Here is a 22,364-nt window from a genome sequence, read left to right as displayed (position 1 = left end):
ATGCAGCAGCGGCAACACACTGAAACTGATGCTCAAGAGAACTACACGCCATCAGGACGCGAGTGGCATGCTGGGGAACCAATCGCGCCCCAGGATGTTGAGCGCTCGTCCTCAAGAGGACAAAAGTCGGCCAGCGGGGACGCCGGCTCTGGGCTGACTGTGAGTCTGGGACGGGAGGGTGGCGCGAGAAGTAGCTGGCAGCGGTTTGCAGTTTCATTGTGGTGTTAGAAGGAGCACTCCTGCTCCTCCTGGCCCCACATTCAGATAAATAAAAAATAAATTACGTTTTTGTGACAGCTTCCAGCAGTCCCTTAAAGGACCACTGCTTTGGTTGCTTTAGGCCTGAGAAAACTAGCTGCAACATGCACGCCGCATGCTGAGGTCAGTCGCGATCTAATCTAGGAAAGGGGCCTGAAACCAGCAGTGGGCTTGGATTTGCATAGGAAATGGGCCTAATGCTGGTTTCAGGCGTGCACACTGGACAACTCCAGGGTGCCGTAACCGTCTCTGCATGCAGACCAGTCCCAGCACACTGCGCGATCCAATTTCTAGGTCTGTAATTATAATGCACTGCACTGCAAGACAATGTACTTTAACAGAGATAATATAAAGAGAATAATGAGTGTACTTGCCTCATTGCTTGTCAAGAAAGCATGGCTTGGGTCTGCCATATTCATGTAGTTATTGTTCCCTGCAAACTGGAATAGAAAGAAAAAAGAGGTTTACATAAACAGCTGGTTGACTTAGAAAAGCTGGTAGAGCAAGAGGATCCCCATGCTCCTCCTTACCAGGTTGAACTGTAATCACTATTTTGCATTGTTGGCATAAATCCTGATCACAAAACCCTTTAAGAGTCATTCAAAATGCTTACAAATGTTGAAGATTAGAAGTGGACGATTTATAAATAAACTTTGCTTTGTATACTTTGTAACAAATAATCACAATCATTCATTATTATAGTTTGGTATCTAAATACTAAAAATGGTTACATTACAAATGTGTCGCAGTTGGTGCGCCATTTTGTTTAGTTGCCATTTAGTTTGAAGTTACACCTTTCCTTTACTCTATAATCTAGTTGGCATAATTGCATTCTGAATGAGCACCTTGTACTATTTCAGATTTTTGCCTGACACTACTTCTGTTGACAATGCAAAGACCAGAGGAACAAGTTTACCATTAAATTAAATCCAAGATTTTAACTCTCACAGCATTTGTGTTATTGACAATACTTCTGATGAAAACCGGGCCTGTAATGGTGGATACTATATTTAGAAACCTTTAAATTGGACTGGACCTTGGCACTGCTACTGATAACAGTTTACGATGGCTTAATTATTCTAGATGTTGAAATGTAGCCTCAAATAATGTACCATTAAATTCAATGTGACTTACACATTGGCATGAGTGATGTTTCATTGGATGGCCACCCAGTGTACAACATTCACACTAGTTTTTAAGACTACTTTTTAAAGCAACAAAACAGTGAAACCATTTCTGTTGGCAAATGCAAGGTGGAATATAGCATCTTCAGGACTACACCAACATGCACTGCCATTTTCATGCTATGTGGAACCAATACAACTTGACACCTGTGAAATATTTAATGAGTGAACCCATGAAATTGGTGTAATTTGAGAGCAGGATTATGACTTCAGTAATATGCAAATGAGAAAGTTAAGCCGCTTTGTAATTAAGCAATATTGCGACAACATGGGACTTTTTTTGGCTTGCTGTGACATCATGAGAGTCATAATGGCAAGAATAATATGGTTCAGATTATATTTTGTGTAACAATTTTATTTACATATTTGAAAAAAATTAGGGAGAAACCAATAAACATATTTTCAATTGAAGATTAAAGGAGCATCACACTCAATAAAAACAAACTTATCGCTTCACTCAGAATATCCCAAAGCGCTTCATGTACAGTGAATTACTATTACAGTGAACACCTCAGTCAAAAAGAAAGTCGTGCATTTATATAGCGCCCTTCACGACCTCAAATGTCCCAAAGCGCTTTACACCCAATGAAGTACTTTTGAAATGTAGTCACTGTTGTAATGTAGGAAATGCGGCAGCCAATTGCACACAGCAAGCTCCCACAAACAGCAATGCGATAATGACCAGATAATCTGTTTTAGTGATGTTGATTGAGGGATAAATATTGGCCAGGACACCAGGGATTACTCCCCTGCTCTTTTTCGAAATAGTATTATGAGATCTTTTACGTCCACCTGAGAGAACCTCAGCTTAATGTCTCATCTGAAAGATGGCACCTCCGAGAGTCAGCCTAGATTTTTGTATTCAAGTCTCTGGAGTGAGACTTGAACCCACAACATTCCGACTCAGAGGCGAGTGTGCTACTGACTGAGCCACGTCTATCACCTTATGTACAGCAAGATCCTACAAACTGTAATGAGTTGAATGGCCAACTAAACTATTTTTCGTGGTGTTAATTGAGAGAAGAGTGCTGGCAGGACACCTTTCTATTCTTACTTGAATAGAACCATGGTATTTTTAATACCTACCTTAACAGGCATATGTGGCCTAAGTTTAACGTCTCATCCAAAGGTCAGTTTCTCCATCAGTCAGAACTCCATCAGCACTGCACTGAAGTGTTAGCATAGATTAACTGTTCAAGCCCTGGGGCCTGAAATCCCAATTGGACCACTTAGCTGGTGGAAGTGTGGCAAAACGAGCCCCAAGTCCACTGATGCAGGGAGACCAGGCTCTGTGCCAAACTGCGTGGACGGAGTCTTCTGCATGCTCAGGGCAGGCAGCTGGCACATGTAAGGAGAGCACAACAGTAGTGCTCACCCTGACAGGAGCCTGGAAAATTACAACAGTCCCATGCCACTCCAATTAACATCAGATTGTAGAATTGGGGGAAATGCTTGCAACCAAAGTACTTTTTTTTTTTTAAGTAGTCTTACTATGGTTTTAATTTTAGTACAGAAATGTTCCTGTGCTCCTCAGCTCTGAAAGTAAAGCACATCTCATGAAATTATGAAGTAGGGTCCATAAATATTTAGGTACCAATGGACACATTTCCCCTCTTCTGTATGAAGTCAAAGAGCGCTAATTTTACTGAGCACCCATCAATTAAGTTGGCAGGTGCACCCATGATTTCCTTTGGTGGTTTCATGCTCCTTCAATTTGTAAATCTCGCCTGTGAGGAACTGGCTCGTCAGCACGTACCTGCACTGATGGCCAGATCCAGTCTTCTCAAGCAGCTAACAAACTGCTTAACTAGTATTTATTGTGAAATGGTCATAAATCCAGCGGTGCTGGGAAGAAATCAGAAGGCGTCAGCTATAGATGAGTGCATTGTTTGTAAACTACAAGTTTTCAGACTGTGACCTTGGTGCCCTTATTGATGTTTGATAAGCAGAATGACCCTTTCAGGGGAAGAGGGTAATCCATTCATCATCAAGGATAGTATAGGATTACCTGGAATAAAAACAGAAAATGCTGGAAATAATCAGCAGGTCAGGCAGCATCTGTGGAGAGGGAAACAGAGTTAACGTTTCAGGTCGATGACCTTTCATCAGTTCTGACGAAACGTCATCAACCTGAAACGTTAACTCTGGGTGGAATTTTCCAGGGGTTAGCGGGTGGGTTCGGTGGCGGGTTGGGTGGGAACCTGCCACCACGCACCTTTCCCAATGTCAGGTCTGTCAACACTGAGCAGATCTGGCCAGCAGCAGCGGGGACCTAATTAAAATGATTAGCATTTAGTTGCCAGATGCTTAACTGCCATTTTTCACTTACCTTTGTCTTTAACTACATGACTACGGGATCCCCGCTGTGCGTAGACCACGGCTGTCAAACTGAGGCATGAGTTCAGTGGCCATTGCTCCAGCTGATTAATTGACAGCTTCAAATGTACAGTAAAAGCTTCCACCTGACTAATATTCACTTTCCTCAGGCAAAAGCTTTTTCTCACTCCATTTCCAGCACACATTCTGCAGGCTTTTGACTTTCCACTCTCCAAACACTCTCGCCTCATTGGAAGAACTCTCTCACCCTTGACAGAATGCTTCTGTCATCTCTACTTCACCTGCCATCTATTCCATCAACATGGGTGCACTTTATACTGTCTCACCTTGGTCCTCAGAATCTGACCATGAGCAGGCCCAACACCAGCAGCACCAGGCACACCAGCAGCACCAACAACAACAACACCACCCTTCTCCACAATCAACTAATGCTGCACAGAGCACACGGCATCAGCACCCAACCACATTGCTGCCCTGGAGGCCAGGGATGGCCTCACCATGGCCAGATTTACTTCACTTGACACTGTACATCCTGGCTGCCACATGATGCACCAGGTTGGCACCACCCCACACCAACACCATAAAGCATCCCTACAATGACCAAGCCATTCCTTTCACACTCATCACCATTGCAGGGGGTATTGTTATGTCTCACCATTCACTGCAGCTCACGAAGCCACTTCCAAAAGGTGCACACAAATCTGTCCAAGAATGCAGTGTTGAAAATAAAGATTTCAATGTTTGACACCACATTAACAGAATCGTTACATGAACATTGCATAAAACACCCAAGTGCCTACCCTTGTGTGTTGTTAGTTGGTATGATTACACGAGGATGAGGGTGAGTGTGATGGGTGGCTAGTGAGATGAGGAAGTGATAATGTAGATAGAGAGGGATGGGTGGAGGTGCAGGTTAATTGGTATGAGTAAGGATGTGCAGGAGTAGGGTAGGGAAGGCAGAGTGATGGAGATGTGATGAGTGACACAGCAGGATGCAGATGAGTGTGGCTTTGTACTAACGTTTCTTGATCTACTGAGATCATTGAAACGTTTGTGGCACTGCACCCAGGTCCTCCTGACCACATCCCTGCTTGTGCCTTCCTCTGCAAGGTGCAACCAGGCTGTGTTCATCTCCTGGGGAGGTCTCTTCCACCCAAGGGAAGGGAAGAGGACCTCCCTGCATGCTGTGACTCCCTCCATAAGCATATGGAGGGAGTTATGAGAGAGCCTGGGTGCAGCCCTGCACCTCTGTTCAGTGCTTGTCAGTGTTTGCAGCACCTCAATGCTGTAGAACACTGACAGCACAAATGTCAAGACAAATGTGGCCATGGTCCCTTTAAGGAAACTGGCCAATGAAGCGTCATGAACTGATGTCACCAGACTCGCTTCCTCTAATTGGGCCGGGTAACGCGCTGGGTGAGCTTAACAAGCCCAATCAACAGAAAGTCATTTTACACAGCGGGATGGAGCCAGCAGCGGAGCCAACATCGCCCGCCATGGACCTGCCCAGGTAAGTAAAATCATGGCCTCTGTTTCTCTCTCCACAGATGCTGCCTGACCTGCTGAATATTTCCAGCATTTTCTGTTTTTATTTCAGATTTCCAGCATCCACAGTATTTTGCTTTTGTAATAGGATTGCCTGGATATGGATTGCTGAGAGTGTGAACTCCAACTCAGAAACTCCAAGATTTTGTGAAGACTTCAGGAAAACTTTCACGATTTGAAGCAAGCTGCAGAGTTAATGTAAACATGGGTCTGTCCTTAATATGGACTGCAAGAATATATTTGAATTTGGCATTTTAAGAAACGACACAATTTGTGAAGGAAAATCATAGTAATGCAATCACACGTGTATTTGAACAAAGATTACATAGAATGACATCAAAATTAGAACACAGAAATAGCCCAGCCAGTGTTGGTGCATATCCTTCATATGAGCAACAGTCCTAACCCCACGTGCTCACTCTGTTCCCATATCTTTTTATTCCCTTTTCCATCAACCGCCTGTCTAACCCATTCTTAAATGTCAACATGGTCCCTGCTTCATAGATGCATGCCACTGCCTCACAGCCCTCTGTTTAAAAAAGTTTCTCATGTTGTCTCCTACATCTTACACTCAATCTTATATTTATGTCCACTTTTATCTAGATTCCTCAATCAAAGGAAATAGTCTGTTTCTATCTGCTCTGTCCCATCTCGTCATATTTTTTAAACACCTCTACCAACTCACACTGTAACCTCCTCTGTCCTAATGAAAACAGCCTCAATTTTTCAAGTCTTCCTTTTGCATTTGTATTTCCTCCTACCAGGCAGGATCCTAGTAGGGGGAGGGGAGGGGTTAATTCCTTCCGCCCCGGTGAAAACCGAGCGGAACAGAAGTTAAAACCATGCCATTCTCTTTGCTGCTTGAATACCGCCCGGTGACTGTTTTAACATTGGGTAGTTGAGGTGGCAGCCTGACTCAGATGGCACCTCATAAATATATGCAAATCGGGATCCGATCACTCAGATACCACCCTGAGGTAATTTTGACGGCCTTCTGGCTGGACCATCTGCCACGGACACTCCGACCAGTAAAACCTGCCACGGCAGAAGCGGAGGCTCCAAAAGGTAAGTACAAAACTTCTCTTTGTGGGGTCAGAAGGAGCAGGAGTGCTTCTCCGGGCCCCACAAGGAAAGTTTGCACCTCTGTTGCCCTGGGCTCCCCCACCCACTTATCCGAGTTATCTGATTTATATGAGCGCCAATAGTCACGGGGTTCATGCCCGTTTTGGACGGGTAGCTGGCCAGCAAAATGTTAATGTGGCCTGGTTGTTAAAATCAACTGGGCCTCCTACGGCAACTCCTGGGTGGGAGGATTGGTGCCTCTCCCCTGCTTTCTCTCTCGGAGTTAAAATCCCCATGAGTGAATCTGCACGGTATCCTCTATTTCTTCAAATTCCTTCCTATAGGATGGAGCCCAAACTGCACACAGTACCTCAACTGTGGTCTGACAAAGTAATTCATCGGATGTTGAGATGTTTCCAAGATGATATGTAAATGTATGCCATTCTTTTCTCATGTGCACTTTATGCCCTGCTGTTCACAAATTGATACCAGGCATGACTGGATGTAAATAACTACCTTTCCAAATGTATTCTCCCCGAGGAAAGCTGCATGTGTTTCTCTCCACCTGGCTTCAACAGTCATTAGCAGGTAGTTAGCAAACCCTTAACCATTTTATTTTCTCTCTCTTTGCTTTTGTCATTTGCCTTTCAACACTTCGCCCATGGGAGCAAATGCTGAAAGTGGCAAGAATTACAATGTTGGCAGTAAATTTACAAAAACAATCAGTAATCCTCACTTCTCTGATTTTGTTGCACTTGAGGAGAATAAAAACCTAAACCCATTCTCTGACATCATGGTTTCACAATAGAAAAACCCCGAACAACAACAAAGCCATTCACCTTGTGCAGAAAATGATGCAGCCGGTAAAGGAAGGAGTGCTATTTTAAACAAATTGACAGCGTTTTCCAGCTCTATTGGCAGATTGCTATACGAGTCCCTGTATTTAGGCATCTGATATAAACAATCAAGGGTACAAATAAAGCTGGAAACAGAGGCACTGGAAACAAATCTGGGATACTATGGAAGTTGGCAGGTCCAAACTATAACAGATGTTTGGTTATTAGGGTTGCCAACCGATGTTCCCATTCAAATTTCTGCGCATGTGCGGTTTTTCCCATTGTAAAGCCGGTAAGCGGCCTACGTGGGACCTCCAGACCGCGTGTAGCTCAACGGGAGCATTGCTGCCAATTCTGATTGGATGTATTCCTGGAGATTTCATCACATGACCTCCCACCTCTAAGCGCCCCGCCTCGACACTCCCGCCATTGGTCCATCCTCCAGGCACACTGCCTTACCACGCCAATTGGAAAGGGAACAGGTTCTTTGTTGCTCAATTGGAATAATCTTGATTGTCAGTGAAACAGACTTCCCCCCCCACCCCAGTTCCAATATTTTTTAGAACTGATAAGTATTCAAAGAATATGAAAATAATCACAATTTTGTTTAGTGTCCCTATGATCCTTCTCCTGGTTTGTCCTGGAGATTAATCTTCAATTCCTGAAGACTCCAGGGCAATCCTGGAGGGTTGGCGGCCCTACTGGTTACGGGAGTAACGTGTAGATTTGGTAAGCACTGTATTTGACTCGACTTGTTGTAAGCACTAAAACATATATAAATCATCAAATGGTTGATTCCTACAAAAGTCAACTATCACAAACCCAGTTAACATTTTTTTTTACATGGGAATTGGTTAACATTTGGCATGACCGGAACATGGATTCGAAAGCTAATTTTCTGAACTGTATGCACGCGAGGGCCACCATCTTTTCCCAGGTCCAAAAACAGATGTGGGCCCGGGCGGGAGGTAGGACCGTGGCTTGAATTCAGATGTTTAGGCTGCAAATGATGAAAATCAATTGGAATAACCTTAAAAAAATGAAGCGTGAAAATCATACAACACAATAGCAAAGTGGAGGGGGAAAAAAAAAATCAGCTTTCTATTTAAAAAGCAGACTTTGCTTGTCTGGTTTATTCCTTTTTAAAGTCTCCAGACAGCTCAGCACAGGTGGCAACTCCAACAATTTTAGTTAAATAAATATAATAATAGAACTATTATCTCACAAAACTAAATAATTTAGGAGTAAGAAAGACACGGTGAAATGAAAAGCAAGTTTAAAATCTCTGCTGAACAGTTAGTGTGCGAATGTAATTAGTAGAGAAACTACAGCTAATCAGCTGTGAATGGTGTCCATTAATTACTGTTTCCCCTGGAGAAATAAGAAGCTCTGTGACAATGTTAACACTACAGTGCACGGATAAGGGTAAAAATAGGGCCTCATGCCATTTGGTAAAACAGGTGGCTTCATTAGTGCAAGGAATCTGCAGAAAAGCCCTCACCTGAAACGATAGGTCTGCTTTGGACAAACAGTCATTATCTAAACCAGCAAGCTGCTGAAGCTTTCCAAGCTCAAAATGACCTTTGACCCAGAAGCACTACAAGAACACCCAGACTCCTGGGATTAGTTTAACCCCCACCTATGGGTGATGGGAAAATATACTCCCAACAGGCATAATTATAGACCTGCACTAATTTATTTTTGAAAGCAGAATCAGGCTTCTAAATTGTCATGTTTCCACAGGAGAAAATACAGTTGGTTAGATTCTGCTCGACTGACTGGCAAATAATTGCCAGCCCTGGCAAGGACAAAGGCTGATAGGGACATCAATTAAGGATGAACAGTGAGTTATTTTTTTAAAATAATTTTTTCATCATGCTCACAGTCTGCCTGATTGAATGAAATGCCAAATTAAATTAACAGAGATTGCTAAGCCTGGCGTGCTGGTGGGGAGCTGTGCAGAAACTGGGTCAGCACAGACAATAAACTGTCTGTAATTAAAAGATGAGAAGACTGACTAATGCTACTTCAGCCTGATTAGTGCAAACAACACAATATGCAGTAAAAAAATCTTTTGGCAATGGCAGGAGGTCCAAAGCATCAGTATTATCCAGAAACACATGCTCAGCCGTCAGGTGTACTATTGAGACTTAATACAATAATGAATGTCAAATGTTACCTCATCTTATACTTGTAGATTAAATTCAGCAGTAAAACACAATGTAACATCTATCTACAATTGATCAGCTAGCTGGAAACAGAAAAAGGGATTACACGAAAGATTTAGCTCAGCAGGTCGGTTTAGTACACATATGGCACTTTGCAATTTACATTATCGAACACTAGCAAATCCTTTGTTTTCTACTGACGCTGAATATTAAGCATGTCAACAAGGAATCGGAGAGAAGTCAAACGCTTTGATTGGAAGAAAAAAATAAAGTTTTCACTTTTTCCTTCAAAAAACGCTGTAATACTATACTCAATATATAAACGTGAAAAGTTTTTCAAAAATCAAAAATAAATGTGACCTTGTGCATTTCAGAAAAGCTATTTTCCCGTTAAGGGCCACACTAAAGACTCCCAGCACTCCACCAGTGCCACCATTCTTAACTGGCTGCCAGATGCTGGATAGCAAACTAGGTTAATTCACCCTCTGATTTTCCCGGCCTGCTTGTAGGGTAGCCCCTTACCTCCATTCTCTGTCTCAACGGCTCAGCAGAGATTGAATGCTCAATAAACTTGGAACTAGAGGTGCAAACCCTTGTCTTGCAACAATGTGCTGCAGCACTCGCTCACCCCAGGAAGCGTTTTAATGTCAGTGAAATATCCAAATACTTTCACATTTAATAATTCTTTGACTTGAGATTCTATATTGACATAAAGGGCAGTTAAGATTATAATACACACAATTAAAATGCTAAGCAAATCAATATTTGCATTCCTGTCATTGCAATTCCTGATAATATTTATAAACAACTGATACAACTATGTGGCTGTTAATGGAAAAGTCACTGAATGTTATGTTTAAAGATGCAATGTTCTATTAAGAAACTATTTAATAAAAGACTTTACCATTAAATACATTATTCACCAAATAGCATGTTTGAAATATCCTCGATTTAGGAGATTTTTACAATTTTCTGGCAAAGCCCATGATATTGAACTGTGTGTTTTGTTTGATACTGATTGCCACTCGAGCATTGTGCATGGTTGTTCTTAGGATGCATTCACAGTCTAATTGTCGTGTCAGTATAAACTGGTTTTGCTTGGTACCGAAGTAGCAGTTATAGTATAAATGCAGCCTGAATCCAGAGTAAGGGGCCACTTCAGTTTGGGCCTTCTCACATAATTTACACTCAACGGGGTGAATCTTGACTTTGTGCTATAGTGTAAAACGGGCTTCAATGGAAATAAAAATCGGGAGCGATGTAAGACCGACTGCCGACTCGCTAACACTCATTTTACACTAAATTATGTGACAAGGCTCAAATGCTAAGATAGAACGCACCATAAAATATGCAGGATTTAGTGAAGAGCTGGGTGTGGCATTCACTACTTGTAAACTAAACATGCAAATTAGTATCTTAAACTTTAATGTAAAAATCTGGTAAATACTGGGGTCAGTCAGTCAGTCTCATGCAAAGCACCCCTTCTCTTTCTACTGGGAATCTTAATCTGGTAACTAGCATTTGCTTATCTCAGTACTTTGAATAACACAACTTCCATTTACTCACCCTCCCTCATGTCTCCATATACCTTAAGTAACTAATGATTGCACGTGATAGGTCAATAAAACTAAAGATAATTGTAATCCTTTCATTATAACTTAAAGCAGCTTTCTATCTTCTAAACAGAAGTGGATTAATGCCTTAAACTTACTTAATTTTCTATTGCTTCTGGGTTACTTCTGCACTCATCCAGCATACAACACTGGAAAATGAAACATCCTTGGAGTATAAAAGCAGGGAAGTCCTGCTACAACTGTACAGGGTATTGGTGAGACCACACCTTGAGTATTGCGTACAGTTTTGGTCTCCTTATTTAAGGAAGGATATACTTGCATTGGAGGCAGTTCAGAGACGATTCACTAGGTTAATTCCAGAGATGAGGGGGTTGACTTATGAAGAAAGGTTGAGCAGGTTGGGCCTATACTCATTGGAATTTAGAAGAATGAGAGGTGATCTTATTGAAACATATAAGTTACTGAGGGGGCTCAACAAGGTAGATGCAGAGAGGATGTTTCCCCTCATGGGGAAATCTAGAACTTGGGGGCATAGTTTCAGAATAAAGGGTCGCCCTTTTAGAACTGGGATGAGAAGGAATTTCTTCTCTCAGAGGGTCGTAAATCTGTGGAATTCTCTGCCCCAGAGAGCCGTGGAGGCTGGGTCATTAAATACATTTAAGGTGGAAATAGACATATTTTTGCAAGATAAGGGAGTGAAGGGTTATGGGGAATGGGCAGGGAAGTGGCTTTGAGCCCTAGATCAGCCATGATCTTATTGAATGGCGGAGCAGGCTCGAGGGGCCAAGTGGCCTATTCCTGCTCCTATTTCTTATGTTCTTATGTTCCACTATTACCAGTCAATAACCCAATCAAACATTCTCAGGTCAGGGAATGTGCAGGTTAAAGCATCTCTCCAATCTACCCCAACAATGAGCTATATTTTCCTCTGTTCGCTAATGTCAGCAAAAGAGTCAGTTTCCCCACTTTAATCACACGTTGAATTTTTATATACAAATATTTTTGAATATAGTTAATAATGACATTTCAAATATTTTTGTTCTCTTTTGCTCCTAAGTTCACACTGGTCAGGTTCAGTGCCAGATGAGATTGAGAACCAATCATTTTAATAACAATGAGTCGGGTTTTATAGTTGGGAAACGCTTCTGCAGGAGGAGAAAACTAAAAGGATAAATAAATTGCACGTCTCATCAAATTGGCTCAGTGGCTTCAGTACTTTCGGCCGCAATTTCTCCTACCTCGGCGGGTCTGGTGCAGGCGATGTCGGTGGTGGGTCCCGATCCCGCTGCTGGCTCCAGCCCATTCTGTGAAATGATTTTACGTTGATTGGCCTTGTTAAGCCCGCCCAGCGCATTTGCCGGCCAGTTGAAGGAAGCGGGTCTGATGACGTCCTTTGATGATGCATCACCAGCCGGTTTCCTTAAAGGGACCATGCACAAATTGATTTTGACAGTTGTGCTGTCAGTGTTCTACGGCATTGAGGTGCTGCAAACACTGATGAGCACTGCACAGAGGTGCATGGCTGCACCCAAGCTCTCTCATGACACCCTCCATATGCTTATGGAGGGATGCACAGCACACAGGGAGGTTCTCTTCCCTTCCAATAGGTAGAAGAGACCTCCCCAGGAGACCAACACAGCCTGGTTGCGCATTGCACAGGAGGGCACAAGCAGGGATGTCATCAAGAGGACCAGGCTGCAGTGGCGCAAACCTTTCAATGATCTCAGTAGATCACGAAACGTTACTGCTCAACCTCATCCTGCTGTGCCACTCATCACATCCCCATCACTCTGCCTTCCCTACCCTACTCCTGCACATCCTTACTCACACCAACTTACCTTGCACCTCCACCCATCCCTCTCTATCTACATTATCTCATCCCCATCTCACTAGCAACCACTCACACTCACCCTCATCCTAGTGCAATCATATCAACTAACAACACACAAGGGTAGCCACTTGGGTGTTTTAGCCTATGTTCATGTGAAGTTTCTGTTAATGTGATGTCAAACATTGAAACCTTTATTTTCAACACTTTCCGTTCTTGGACAGATCTGTGTGTACCTTTGGAAGTGGCTTAGTGAGTTGCAGTGAATGGTGAGACATAACGGTATCCCCCGCAATGGTGATAAGTGTGAAAGGAATGGCTTAGGCATTGTAGGAATGCTTTATGGTGTTGATTGCGGAGAAGGTTGGTGTTGTTGTTGATGTTGCTGGTGTGCCTGGTGCTGCTGGTCTTTGGGCTGATCGTGGTGGGATTCTGAGGACCAAGGTGAGATAGTTTCAAGGGCACCAATGCTGATGTAATAGATGGCAGGTGAACTTGAGATGACAGAAGCCATCTGTTAATGGTGGGAGAGTTTGTTTCAATGAGGTGACACTGTATAGAGAGTTTGCTCCAAACACTTGCAACATGCATAAAGCTCAATCTGTCTTCCAAATGCAGTAAGCAACAGCTTCAAAGCTTGGAAAGTGAACAGCTGTAAGATGGGAGCTTTTATAGCACATTTGCAGCTGTCAAGTAATGAGATGATCCCATGGTCATACAACTCCCAACCTCCTTACCTGATGTGATCCCTGAGCAGCGTGCACCTCGTAAAATGGTAAGGTGAGCTCAAAATACTTTTTAATAGGCTGTTAACATGGTCAGAATGACCTGAATTGCCTCCCCCGCCACTGCATGTCGGGTCTGTTCAGCCCTGACAGACCCGACATCTGGAAAAGTTGCATGGCGGTGGGTTGACAGCAGGGTTCCATCCCACTGTCAAAATTTTTTTTCCACCCAACCCACCACTGAACGCGCCTGCTGACCCTCCGAAAAATTCCCTCCTTAGTCTCAGAGTCAGAAGTATTGCACTGAAGAGAAGGCCTAGCTTACATGCAGGATTTGAGCACTGAGGGAGTGTTAGACTGTTGGAGGTGGCGTCTTTTAGATGAGATGTTAAATCGATATCTGGTCCATCAGACCCCATGGCACCATACAAAAATGTATATGGGAGTTTTCCTGGCCAACATTTACTGCTTAGCCAACACTGCCAAAAAGAGATTAACTAGTCATTCATCTCATTGCTATTTGAGGCTTTGCTGGGCATAAATCAGCTGCCATGTTTGACTCAACTGCAATTATTCATTGGCTATGAAGCACCTTTGGATATCGTGGAGGCGTGAAAGCTGCTATATAAATGCAAGCTTTTTCATGCTGTAAATAAGTTTTAAACATCTATCATTGTGTTTTTAGATACCCAAAAATGTTTAAAATTTCAAACCAATAATTGTAGTTATTTTATGTAGGCAGTTATAATGTAACAGCATTGTCTTTTGTAAGAAATGGTCGGGTGACTTGCACTGGAACGGACAGTAATTAACCTTTGAGAATACCAAAGCAGATCATTTAGTTCGTTACCCAACTAAAATTGATAAAGCACTTTATCCAAGGTTCATGCATTCTGCATTTAAACACTTTCACTGGGACCCATCCACAAACTCCTTTAAACATTAATTAATTCGATCATGCAGCGATACCTTGATTGTAGAGAAACTAAAAGCAGAGATATTTATTCATAGTATTTTATTATCCTGACAATAATGACAATTAGAATCCAATATCCATTTATTAATATTATAACATATTATTCAAACTTATGATTTAATATTTGTTTCCCTGGTTGGTAGTCCAATAGTAATATATTTATAATAACTGGATAAAATTATAATGTTATATATGTTGCAATTCACTGCTGCTATTGAGCGGCACTTCATCAAGGTGACAGCTAGTTTATGAACTATTTTCAAGCAGTTCCCCTCGAGGACATCTATTAAGTCTTCACTTGGTGCTGTATCTACTCATTCGGCCAAGACCACTGCCTCGCCTCGCCATTCTCTGGAGTTCCAAGTCTAGATTTTCCAATGGGTTTGATCCCCACAAGAAATGGAGTGGGGGGAGAATGACATCATGAGTGAAACATAGAAACATAGAAGATAGGATCAGGATTAGGCCATTCGGCCCCTCGAGCCTGCTCCGCCATTCAATGCGATCATGGCTGATCATCCAAATTCAGTACCCGGTCCCTGCTTTCTCCCCATATCCCTTGATCCCCTTAGCCTTAAGAAATATATCCAACTCCTTCTTGAATATATTTAATGAATTTTCCTCAACTGTCTTCTGTGGTAGAGAATTCCACAGGTTCACCACTCTCTGGGTGAAGAAATTCCTCCTCATCTCAGTCCTAAATGGCTTACCCCTTATCCTTAGACTGTGACCCCTGGTTCTGGACTCCCCCGCCATCGGGAACAGCCTTCCTGCATCTAGTCTGTCGAATTTTATGTTTCAATGAGATCCCCTCTCATTCTTCTAAACTCTAGCGAATATAAGCCTAATCGACCGAATCTCTCTTCATACGTCATTCCTGCCATCCTAGGTATCAGTCTGGTGAATCTTCGCTGCACTCCCTCCATGGCAAGAACACCCTTCCTCAGATAAGGTGACCAAAACTGCACACAATACTCAAGGTGTGGTCTCACCAAGGCCCTGCACAACTGCAGCAAGACATCCTCTCGCTACGAAGGCTAGCATACCATTTGCCTTCTTAACCGCCTGCTGCACCTGCATGCTTACCTTCAGCGACTGGTGCACAAGGGCACCCAGGTCTCGTTGCACTTCCCCTTTTCCCAATCTATTGCCGTTCAGATAATAATCTGCCTTCCTGTTTTTGCCACCAAAGTGGATAACCTCGCATTTATCCACATTATACTGCATCTGCCATATCGCCCAATCGCCCAACCTGTCCAAATCGTACTGGAGTTTCTCTGCATCCTCCTCACAGCACACACGCCCACCCAGCTTTGTGTCGTCTGCAAACTTGGAGATATTACATCTAGTTCCCTCGTCTAGATCAGTGCTGGCCCCACTGTGGTTTCCAGGGTCAGGATCCTTTTAATAATTATGGCAATCTGCTGGTGTCAGCAGGGCTTCTGACTGGCTGCTTATAACTGGGGGTGTTGGTAGTGGGGTGGGGGGGGGGGGGGGGTGGAGGTAAACAGCATTTTGCTGCAGGCTTTTAAAGTCTGCAGCAGCTTAGAGGACCAGACATTATCAATGGTGTTTTGGCTGCAAAAACAATTTATCATTGTCCAAATTTCAGAGTGTCAGCTATAGGGCACAGACTGCACCACCCGCCCCCCGCAACCCCACCCCCACCGCTTTGCGGATTAGGACCAGGCCCACTTTGGAATGGACAGACAGAGGCCCCATTGGAGAACTGCTCAGGGCTATTGGAAGAAGGTGATTAAGGCAACAGGTCATTGAGTACCAACATAACCACCTCATGCACGGCATTCAATGCCAGAGAAAGTTTAATGACCTTACTAGATCAAGCAAGGTAAGAGTCAGCCACATCTTCCAAGAATACTAATTTATCCTTATGTGGCTCGGTGTCAATTTTTTTGTCTTAAAATACTCCTATGCAGCACCTTGGGACATTTTACTACGTTAAAGGTGCTATATAAATACAAGTTGTTGTTGTTGTTATTGTTGTTGAATAGTTTTTTAAGCATCTCCTCCACTAACATTGGCCTCCCCTTCACGCTCTGTTAAAGTGCTTAAATTGCTTAACCTCAATGCCCATAAGGTGCTCTTAGCCCTAAGCTTTACCTGGACCTGTTCCTTCACTCACATCCTTATATGCATTTCCCCTCAAAAGCCCTACATGGAATATATTTAATTCTTCCATTCACCTGTTATCACATCCATTATGGACTGCATGCTGACACCTGTGTATTACAGTATGTCATTGGAACAAAAGGTAATGCTGACTTTTTGCATTCTTTTTCTGAGGACAAAACAGCCCATTAGCAAGGGGAAAATCAGTTTCTTATGGCATTCTGCTTCTCTTCCCATTATACTCTATACCAATTGTCAATGAACTGTATTATGAAACCATCATGTTACTCCGTATACTAATAGTAACATCTGAACTCAAATTCTCAGGAAGCCGTTCTTTCCTCTTTCTCCTCTAGATGTGCTATAGCAAAAGAAAGCAGACCCCTTGGCAATGCCAGCACACTCTCCATCCTTCTAGCCAGGAGACATCATACCATCCTTTCTGATGTCTGCACATATGGCAGAAGATATAGGACCAAGCTTCCCATACAGCAGTACAAGAAGTACAGCCTGCAGTTAGTCCATCTCACTAAGAGGAGCACTAGATTAGGGTCAAGAGTTCACACTTCACACACTAGCACCAAGGGAAAGCATAGACATGCACGCACACTATGGTTTGCAGCTGATCTGGCTGATCCCTTGGTGCCTTTAGATACCCTTTACCTCTGGGGCAAGGGATCTGGCAAAGTAAGAATAATCAACAAAAATATGTACCAGTTAAATGGCACAGGTTGCAATGTATAGCCTGTCAACCTATTCCACATTTACTGTTTGCCAAGGCCAAACCTTGATACAACCATACAGCTTTCTCTTTGTGTCTCATGAATATTCCTACCTCAGCACAGCACACAGTCAACATACAATAAAATAAAAGTCTTACATCTTCCAAAGGCTTCAGATTGGACACATGGCTGCAATCAGTGACCCCGAATCTTTGGGAAATGCAGCAGTGCGGTGACATTAAGCATGTCATGGTATTCAATGGCAAAGGAAGCAAGAGTGCGAGCCAGGCTGACCAATGCATCAGTAACATTTGTGATTTTTACGTAGCCAGCAAGTATCGGATATTGCATTGTTTGGCGGGACAGCCATAGACAACCAAGAGCACAGTTATCTTGCTAACCACTGTGCGATTTGCTGCAGGTGCCCTTGCTGCAGATCATTAAGCTCAGTCCTGTTGATCTGGAGCAAGCTGAGGTAGTTGCCTTCTCTGTACTTGGCAGGTAGGTGTGCTGATGACTGTAGGATGATCTGGGGCCTGTTGATCTCCCTGCCATGTTTGCTTTCCTCTAATACCATCTCTACCATGGGATGGAAGTGCTTTAAAAGCAAACTTACCCCATTAAAAACTTCAGAAATATGAAAAAAAACACTGCACTAAAATGTACTGTAAACATTATAAAAAACCCTTCCAAAGAGTTTGAGTACCCATGGGCCTTCGTTTCTGCCTATTCAAATTGGACAAAAGAAAATTAGTAAATCTGGCACAAATCCCAGTAAACTGTGAGTGATGTTCATTTAAATATATCTACATCAAATGTGAGGTCTTAAAAAGGCTTGCGCATGAAGTAGGAGCAAGCACTTCAGCCCACTAGTATAGAAGAGCTGGGAATTTCAGCTCTGAAAGAAATTGGTGTATGCTCTCCGTGAAAGGTCAACCTATTTATGTTACTGCAGCTGGCAGCCAAGAGGAGAAAATGCAGGCGCTGGACATTGGCAGAGCAATGCTGTATTCCGTGATAGCATCGAAGGATTCTACCCAGACAGGTCTTCCTTAACTGTAGTATAGTAACCTATATTACATTAAGGAAACCTGTAGGCAAATGAGAACAGCAGATTAACAGCCCTGTACAACTGCAGCAAGACATCCTTATTCCTGTACTCAAACCCTCTCGCTACGAAGGCCAACATACCATTTGCCTTCTTAACTGCCTGCTGCACCTGCATACTTACTTTCAGCGACTGGTGCACAAGGACGCCCAGGTCTCGTTGCACTTCCCCTTCTCCCAATCTATTGCCATTCAGGTAATAATCTGCCTTCCTGTTTTTGACACCAAAGTGGATAACCTCGCATTTATCCACGTTATATTGCATCTGCCATGCTTCTGCCCAATCACCCAACCTGTCCAAATCATACTGGAGTTTCTCGGTATCCTCCACACAGCACACACGCCCACCCAGCTTTGTGTCGTCTGCAAACTTGGAGATATTACATCTAGTTCCCTTGTCTAGATCATTCATATATATTGTGAATAGCTGGGGTCCAAGGACCGATCCCTGCGGCACCCCACTAGTCACTGCCTGCCACTCGGAAAAAGACCCGTTTATTCCAACTCTTTGCTTTCTGTCTGCCAACCAGTTCTCTATCCAAGTCAATACCTTGCCCCCAATCCCATGTGCCTTAATTTTACACGCTAATCTCTTATGCGGGACCTTATCGAAAGCCTTTTGAAAATCCAAATACACCACATCCACTGGTTCTCCCTTATCTGTTTTACCAGTTACATCCTCAAAAAATTCCAGTAGATTAGTCAAGCACAATTTACCTTTTGTAAATCCATGTTGACTTTGTCCGATCCAGTCACTTTTTTCCCCAAGTGTTCTGCTATTACATCCTTTACAATGGACTCTAGCATTTTCCCCACTACCGATGTCAGGCTTACCAGTCTGTAATTCCCCGTTTTCTCTCTACCACCCTTTTTGAACAGTGGGGTAACATTAGCTACCCGCCAATCCATGGGTACTGTTCCAGAGTCTATCGAATTTTGGAAGATGACCCGCAATGCATTTACTATTTCTAGGGCCACTTCCTTAAGTACCCTAGGATGTAGATTATCAGGCCCTGGGGATTTATCAGCTCTCAATCCCATCAATTTCCCTAACACCATTTCCCTACAAATACTGATTTCTATCAGTTCCTCCCTGTCATTAGACCCTATGTTCCCCGACATCTTTGGGAGGTTATTTGTGTCCTCCTTTGTGAAGACAGAACCAAAAGTATGTATTTAATTGGTCTTCCATTTCTTTGTTCCGCATTATAAATTCCCCTGATTCTGACTGCAAGGGACCTACAATTGACTCACCAATCTTTTTCTCTTCACATATCTATAAAAGCTTTTACAGTCAGTTTTTATGTTCTCTGCAAGCTTACTCTCATACACTATTTTCCCCCTTTTCATTAATCCCTTTGTCCTCCTTTGTTGAATCCTAAACTGCTCCCAATCCTCAGGTTTACTGCTTTTTCTGGCCAATTTATATGTCCTCTCCTTGGATCTTATGCTATCCCTAATTTCCCTTGTTAGCCACGGTTGAGTCACCTTTTTTTGTTTTATTTTTATGCCAAATTGGGATGAACAAATTTTGTAGTTCATCCATGCGGTCTTTGAATTTTTGCCATTGCCTAGCCACCGTCAACCCTTTGAGTGTCATTCCCCAATCAATCCTACCCAACTCGCGCCTCATACCATCGTAGTCTCCTTTATTTAAATTCAGGACCCTAGTCACCGAGTCAACTATTTCACTCTCCATCTTAATGAAGAATTCTATCATATTATGATCGCTCTGACCCAAGGGGCCTCGCACAACAAGATTGCTAATTAATCCTTTCTCATTACATAATACCCAGTCTAAGATGACCTGATCTCTCGTTGGTTCCTCGACATATTGGTCCAGGAAACCATCCCGTATACACTCCAGGAATTCCTCCTCCACAGTATTGTTACTAATTTGGTTAGCCCAATCTATATGTAGATTAAAGTCACCCATGATAACTGCTGTGCCCTTATTGCACGCTTCTCTAATTTCCCATTTGATGCCATCCCCGACCTCCGCATTACTGTTTGGAGGTCTATATACCACTCCCACTAACGTTTTCTGCCCCTTGGTATTTTTCAGTTCTACCCATACAGATTCCACATCATCAGGGCTAATATCCTTCCTTTCAATTGTGTTAATCCCCTCTTTAACCAGCAATGCTACCCCACCTCCTTTTCCTTTTTGCCTATCTTTCCTGAATATTGAATATCCCGGGATATTGAGTTCCCAGCCTTGGCCACCCTGGAGCCATGTTTCCGTAATCCCAATCATATCATATTCGTTTACCTCTATTTGCGCAGCTAATTCATCCACCTTATTACGAATGCTCCTTGCATTAAGACACAAAGCCTTCAGGCTTGTTTTTTTAACGCTCTTAGATCTTTTAGAATTATTATTTACTGTGGCCATGTTTGATTTAAATCCTTGATTTCTCTGCCTGCCACTTTTGTTTTTCTCCTTCCTGTCTTTTGCTTTTATCCTTGTTTCCCTTTCTTCTGTCTCTCCGCTCAGGTTCCCAACCCCCTGCCATTTTAGTTTAAACCCTCCTCCAGAGCATTAGCAAACACTCCCCCAGGACATTGGTCCCGGCCCTGCCCAGGTGCAAACCGTCCATTTTGTACTGGTCCCACCTCCCCCAGAACTGGTTCCAATGTCCCAGAAATTTGAATCCCTCCCCCTTGCACCATTCCTCTAGCCACGTATTCATCTGAAATATCTTTCTATTTCTACTCTGACAAGCACGTGGCACTGGTAGCAATCCTGAGATTACTACCTTTGAGGTCCTATTTTTTAATTCACCTCCTAACTCCCTATATTCAGCTTTTAGGACCTCATCCCGGTTTTTACCTATATCGTTGGTACCTATATGCACCACGACAACTGGCTGTTCACCCTCCCCTTCCAAAATGTTCTGCAGCCGCTCTGAAGCATCCTTGACACTTGCACCAGGGAGGCAACACACCATCCTGGAGTCTTGTTTGCGGCTGCAGAAACGCCTATCTATTCCCCTTACAATAGAATCCCCTATCACTATAGCTCTCCCAGTCTTCCTCCCATCCTGTGCAGCAGAACCACCCCTGGTGCCAGGAAGTAGGCTGCTACTGCCTTCCCCTGGTAAGCCATCGCCCCCATCAGTATCCAAAGCGTTGGAGAGGGGGATGGCCACAGGGGACCCCTGCACTACCTGCCTGCGCCTACTACTCTGCCTGTTGGTCACCCGTTCCCTCTCTGCCTGTGCCAACTTTACCTGCGGTGTGACCAACTGATCAAACGTGCTATTCACGACGTCCTCAGCATCGTGAATGGTCCAGTATGTATCCAAACGCTGCTCCAGCACTGTAATGCGGTCTGCCAGTGGCTGCAGCTGGATACACTTCTTGCACAAATGGTTGTCAGGGACACAGGAAGTGTCCCTGAGTTCCCACATAGCACAGGAGGAGCATACCACGGCACCGGGCTGTCCTGCCATGACTTACCCTTTAATTAATTGCAATTAAATTAAACAAATGAATCCCACCAATTTCACTACAGTTAAATGATATATTTAAGGGCCCTGGTTTACAAACTGTCCCCACTACACCACAGAGACATTAAAAACTATAAACCACAGAGTTAAAGTTTTAGAAAAGAGAAATACTCCCAACCAATCACTTACCTGCTTTGTGGTGATGTCACACCTCGATTACTTTTTACTTCTCTCCCTCTGAGATTGGAGATTGGTACGCCTACCCGCGCCTCAGGCTTACCTTTTATAGGTCGCTGCCGCTCGGATTCCCGCCGCTGCCGCTCTGAGGTTTTGGTCGCCTTACCTGAGGAAGGATGTTCTTGCCATGGAAGGAGTGCAGCGAAGATTCACCAGGCTGATACCTGGGATGGCAGGAATAACGTATGAGGAGAGATTGGGTCGATTGGGCTTGTACTCGCTG

General features: G+C 43.4%; 1 protein-coding gene across 3 annotated transcripts in view; it reads right to left on the bottom strand.

Annotated features, from left to right (window-relative positions):
- The window catches only part of tox3 (TOX high mobility group box family member 3), a 133,082-nt gene that overhangs the window by 62,059 nt on the left and 48,659 nt on the right, over positions 1–22,364 (bottom strand). For all 3 annotated transcript variants that reach the window (XM_085991443.1, XM_085991442.1, XM_085991444.1), the window contains one exon: positions 633–698. In XM_085991443.1, coding sequence (XP_085847569.1) covers positions 633–677 — 45 coding nt within the window. In that variant the 5' untranslated portion in view covers positions 678–698. The remainder of the gene's footprint in view (positions 1–632; positions 699–22,364) is intronic.

This window comes from Somniosus microcephalus, chromosome 6 (assembly GCF_052327205.1).
Source record: "Somniosus microcephalus isolate GS21.2 chromosome 6, FLI_Smic_1.0, whole genome shotgun sequence".
Classification (NCBI taxonomy): Eukaryota; Metazoa; Chordata; class Chondrichthyes; order Squaliformes; family Somniosidae; genus Somniosus; species Somniosus microcephalus.
Note: the sequence above shows the minus strand (reverse complement) of the source record. Positions and strands in the feature narration are given on the sequence as shown.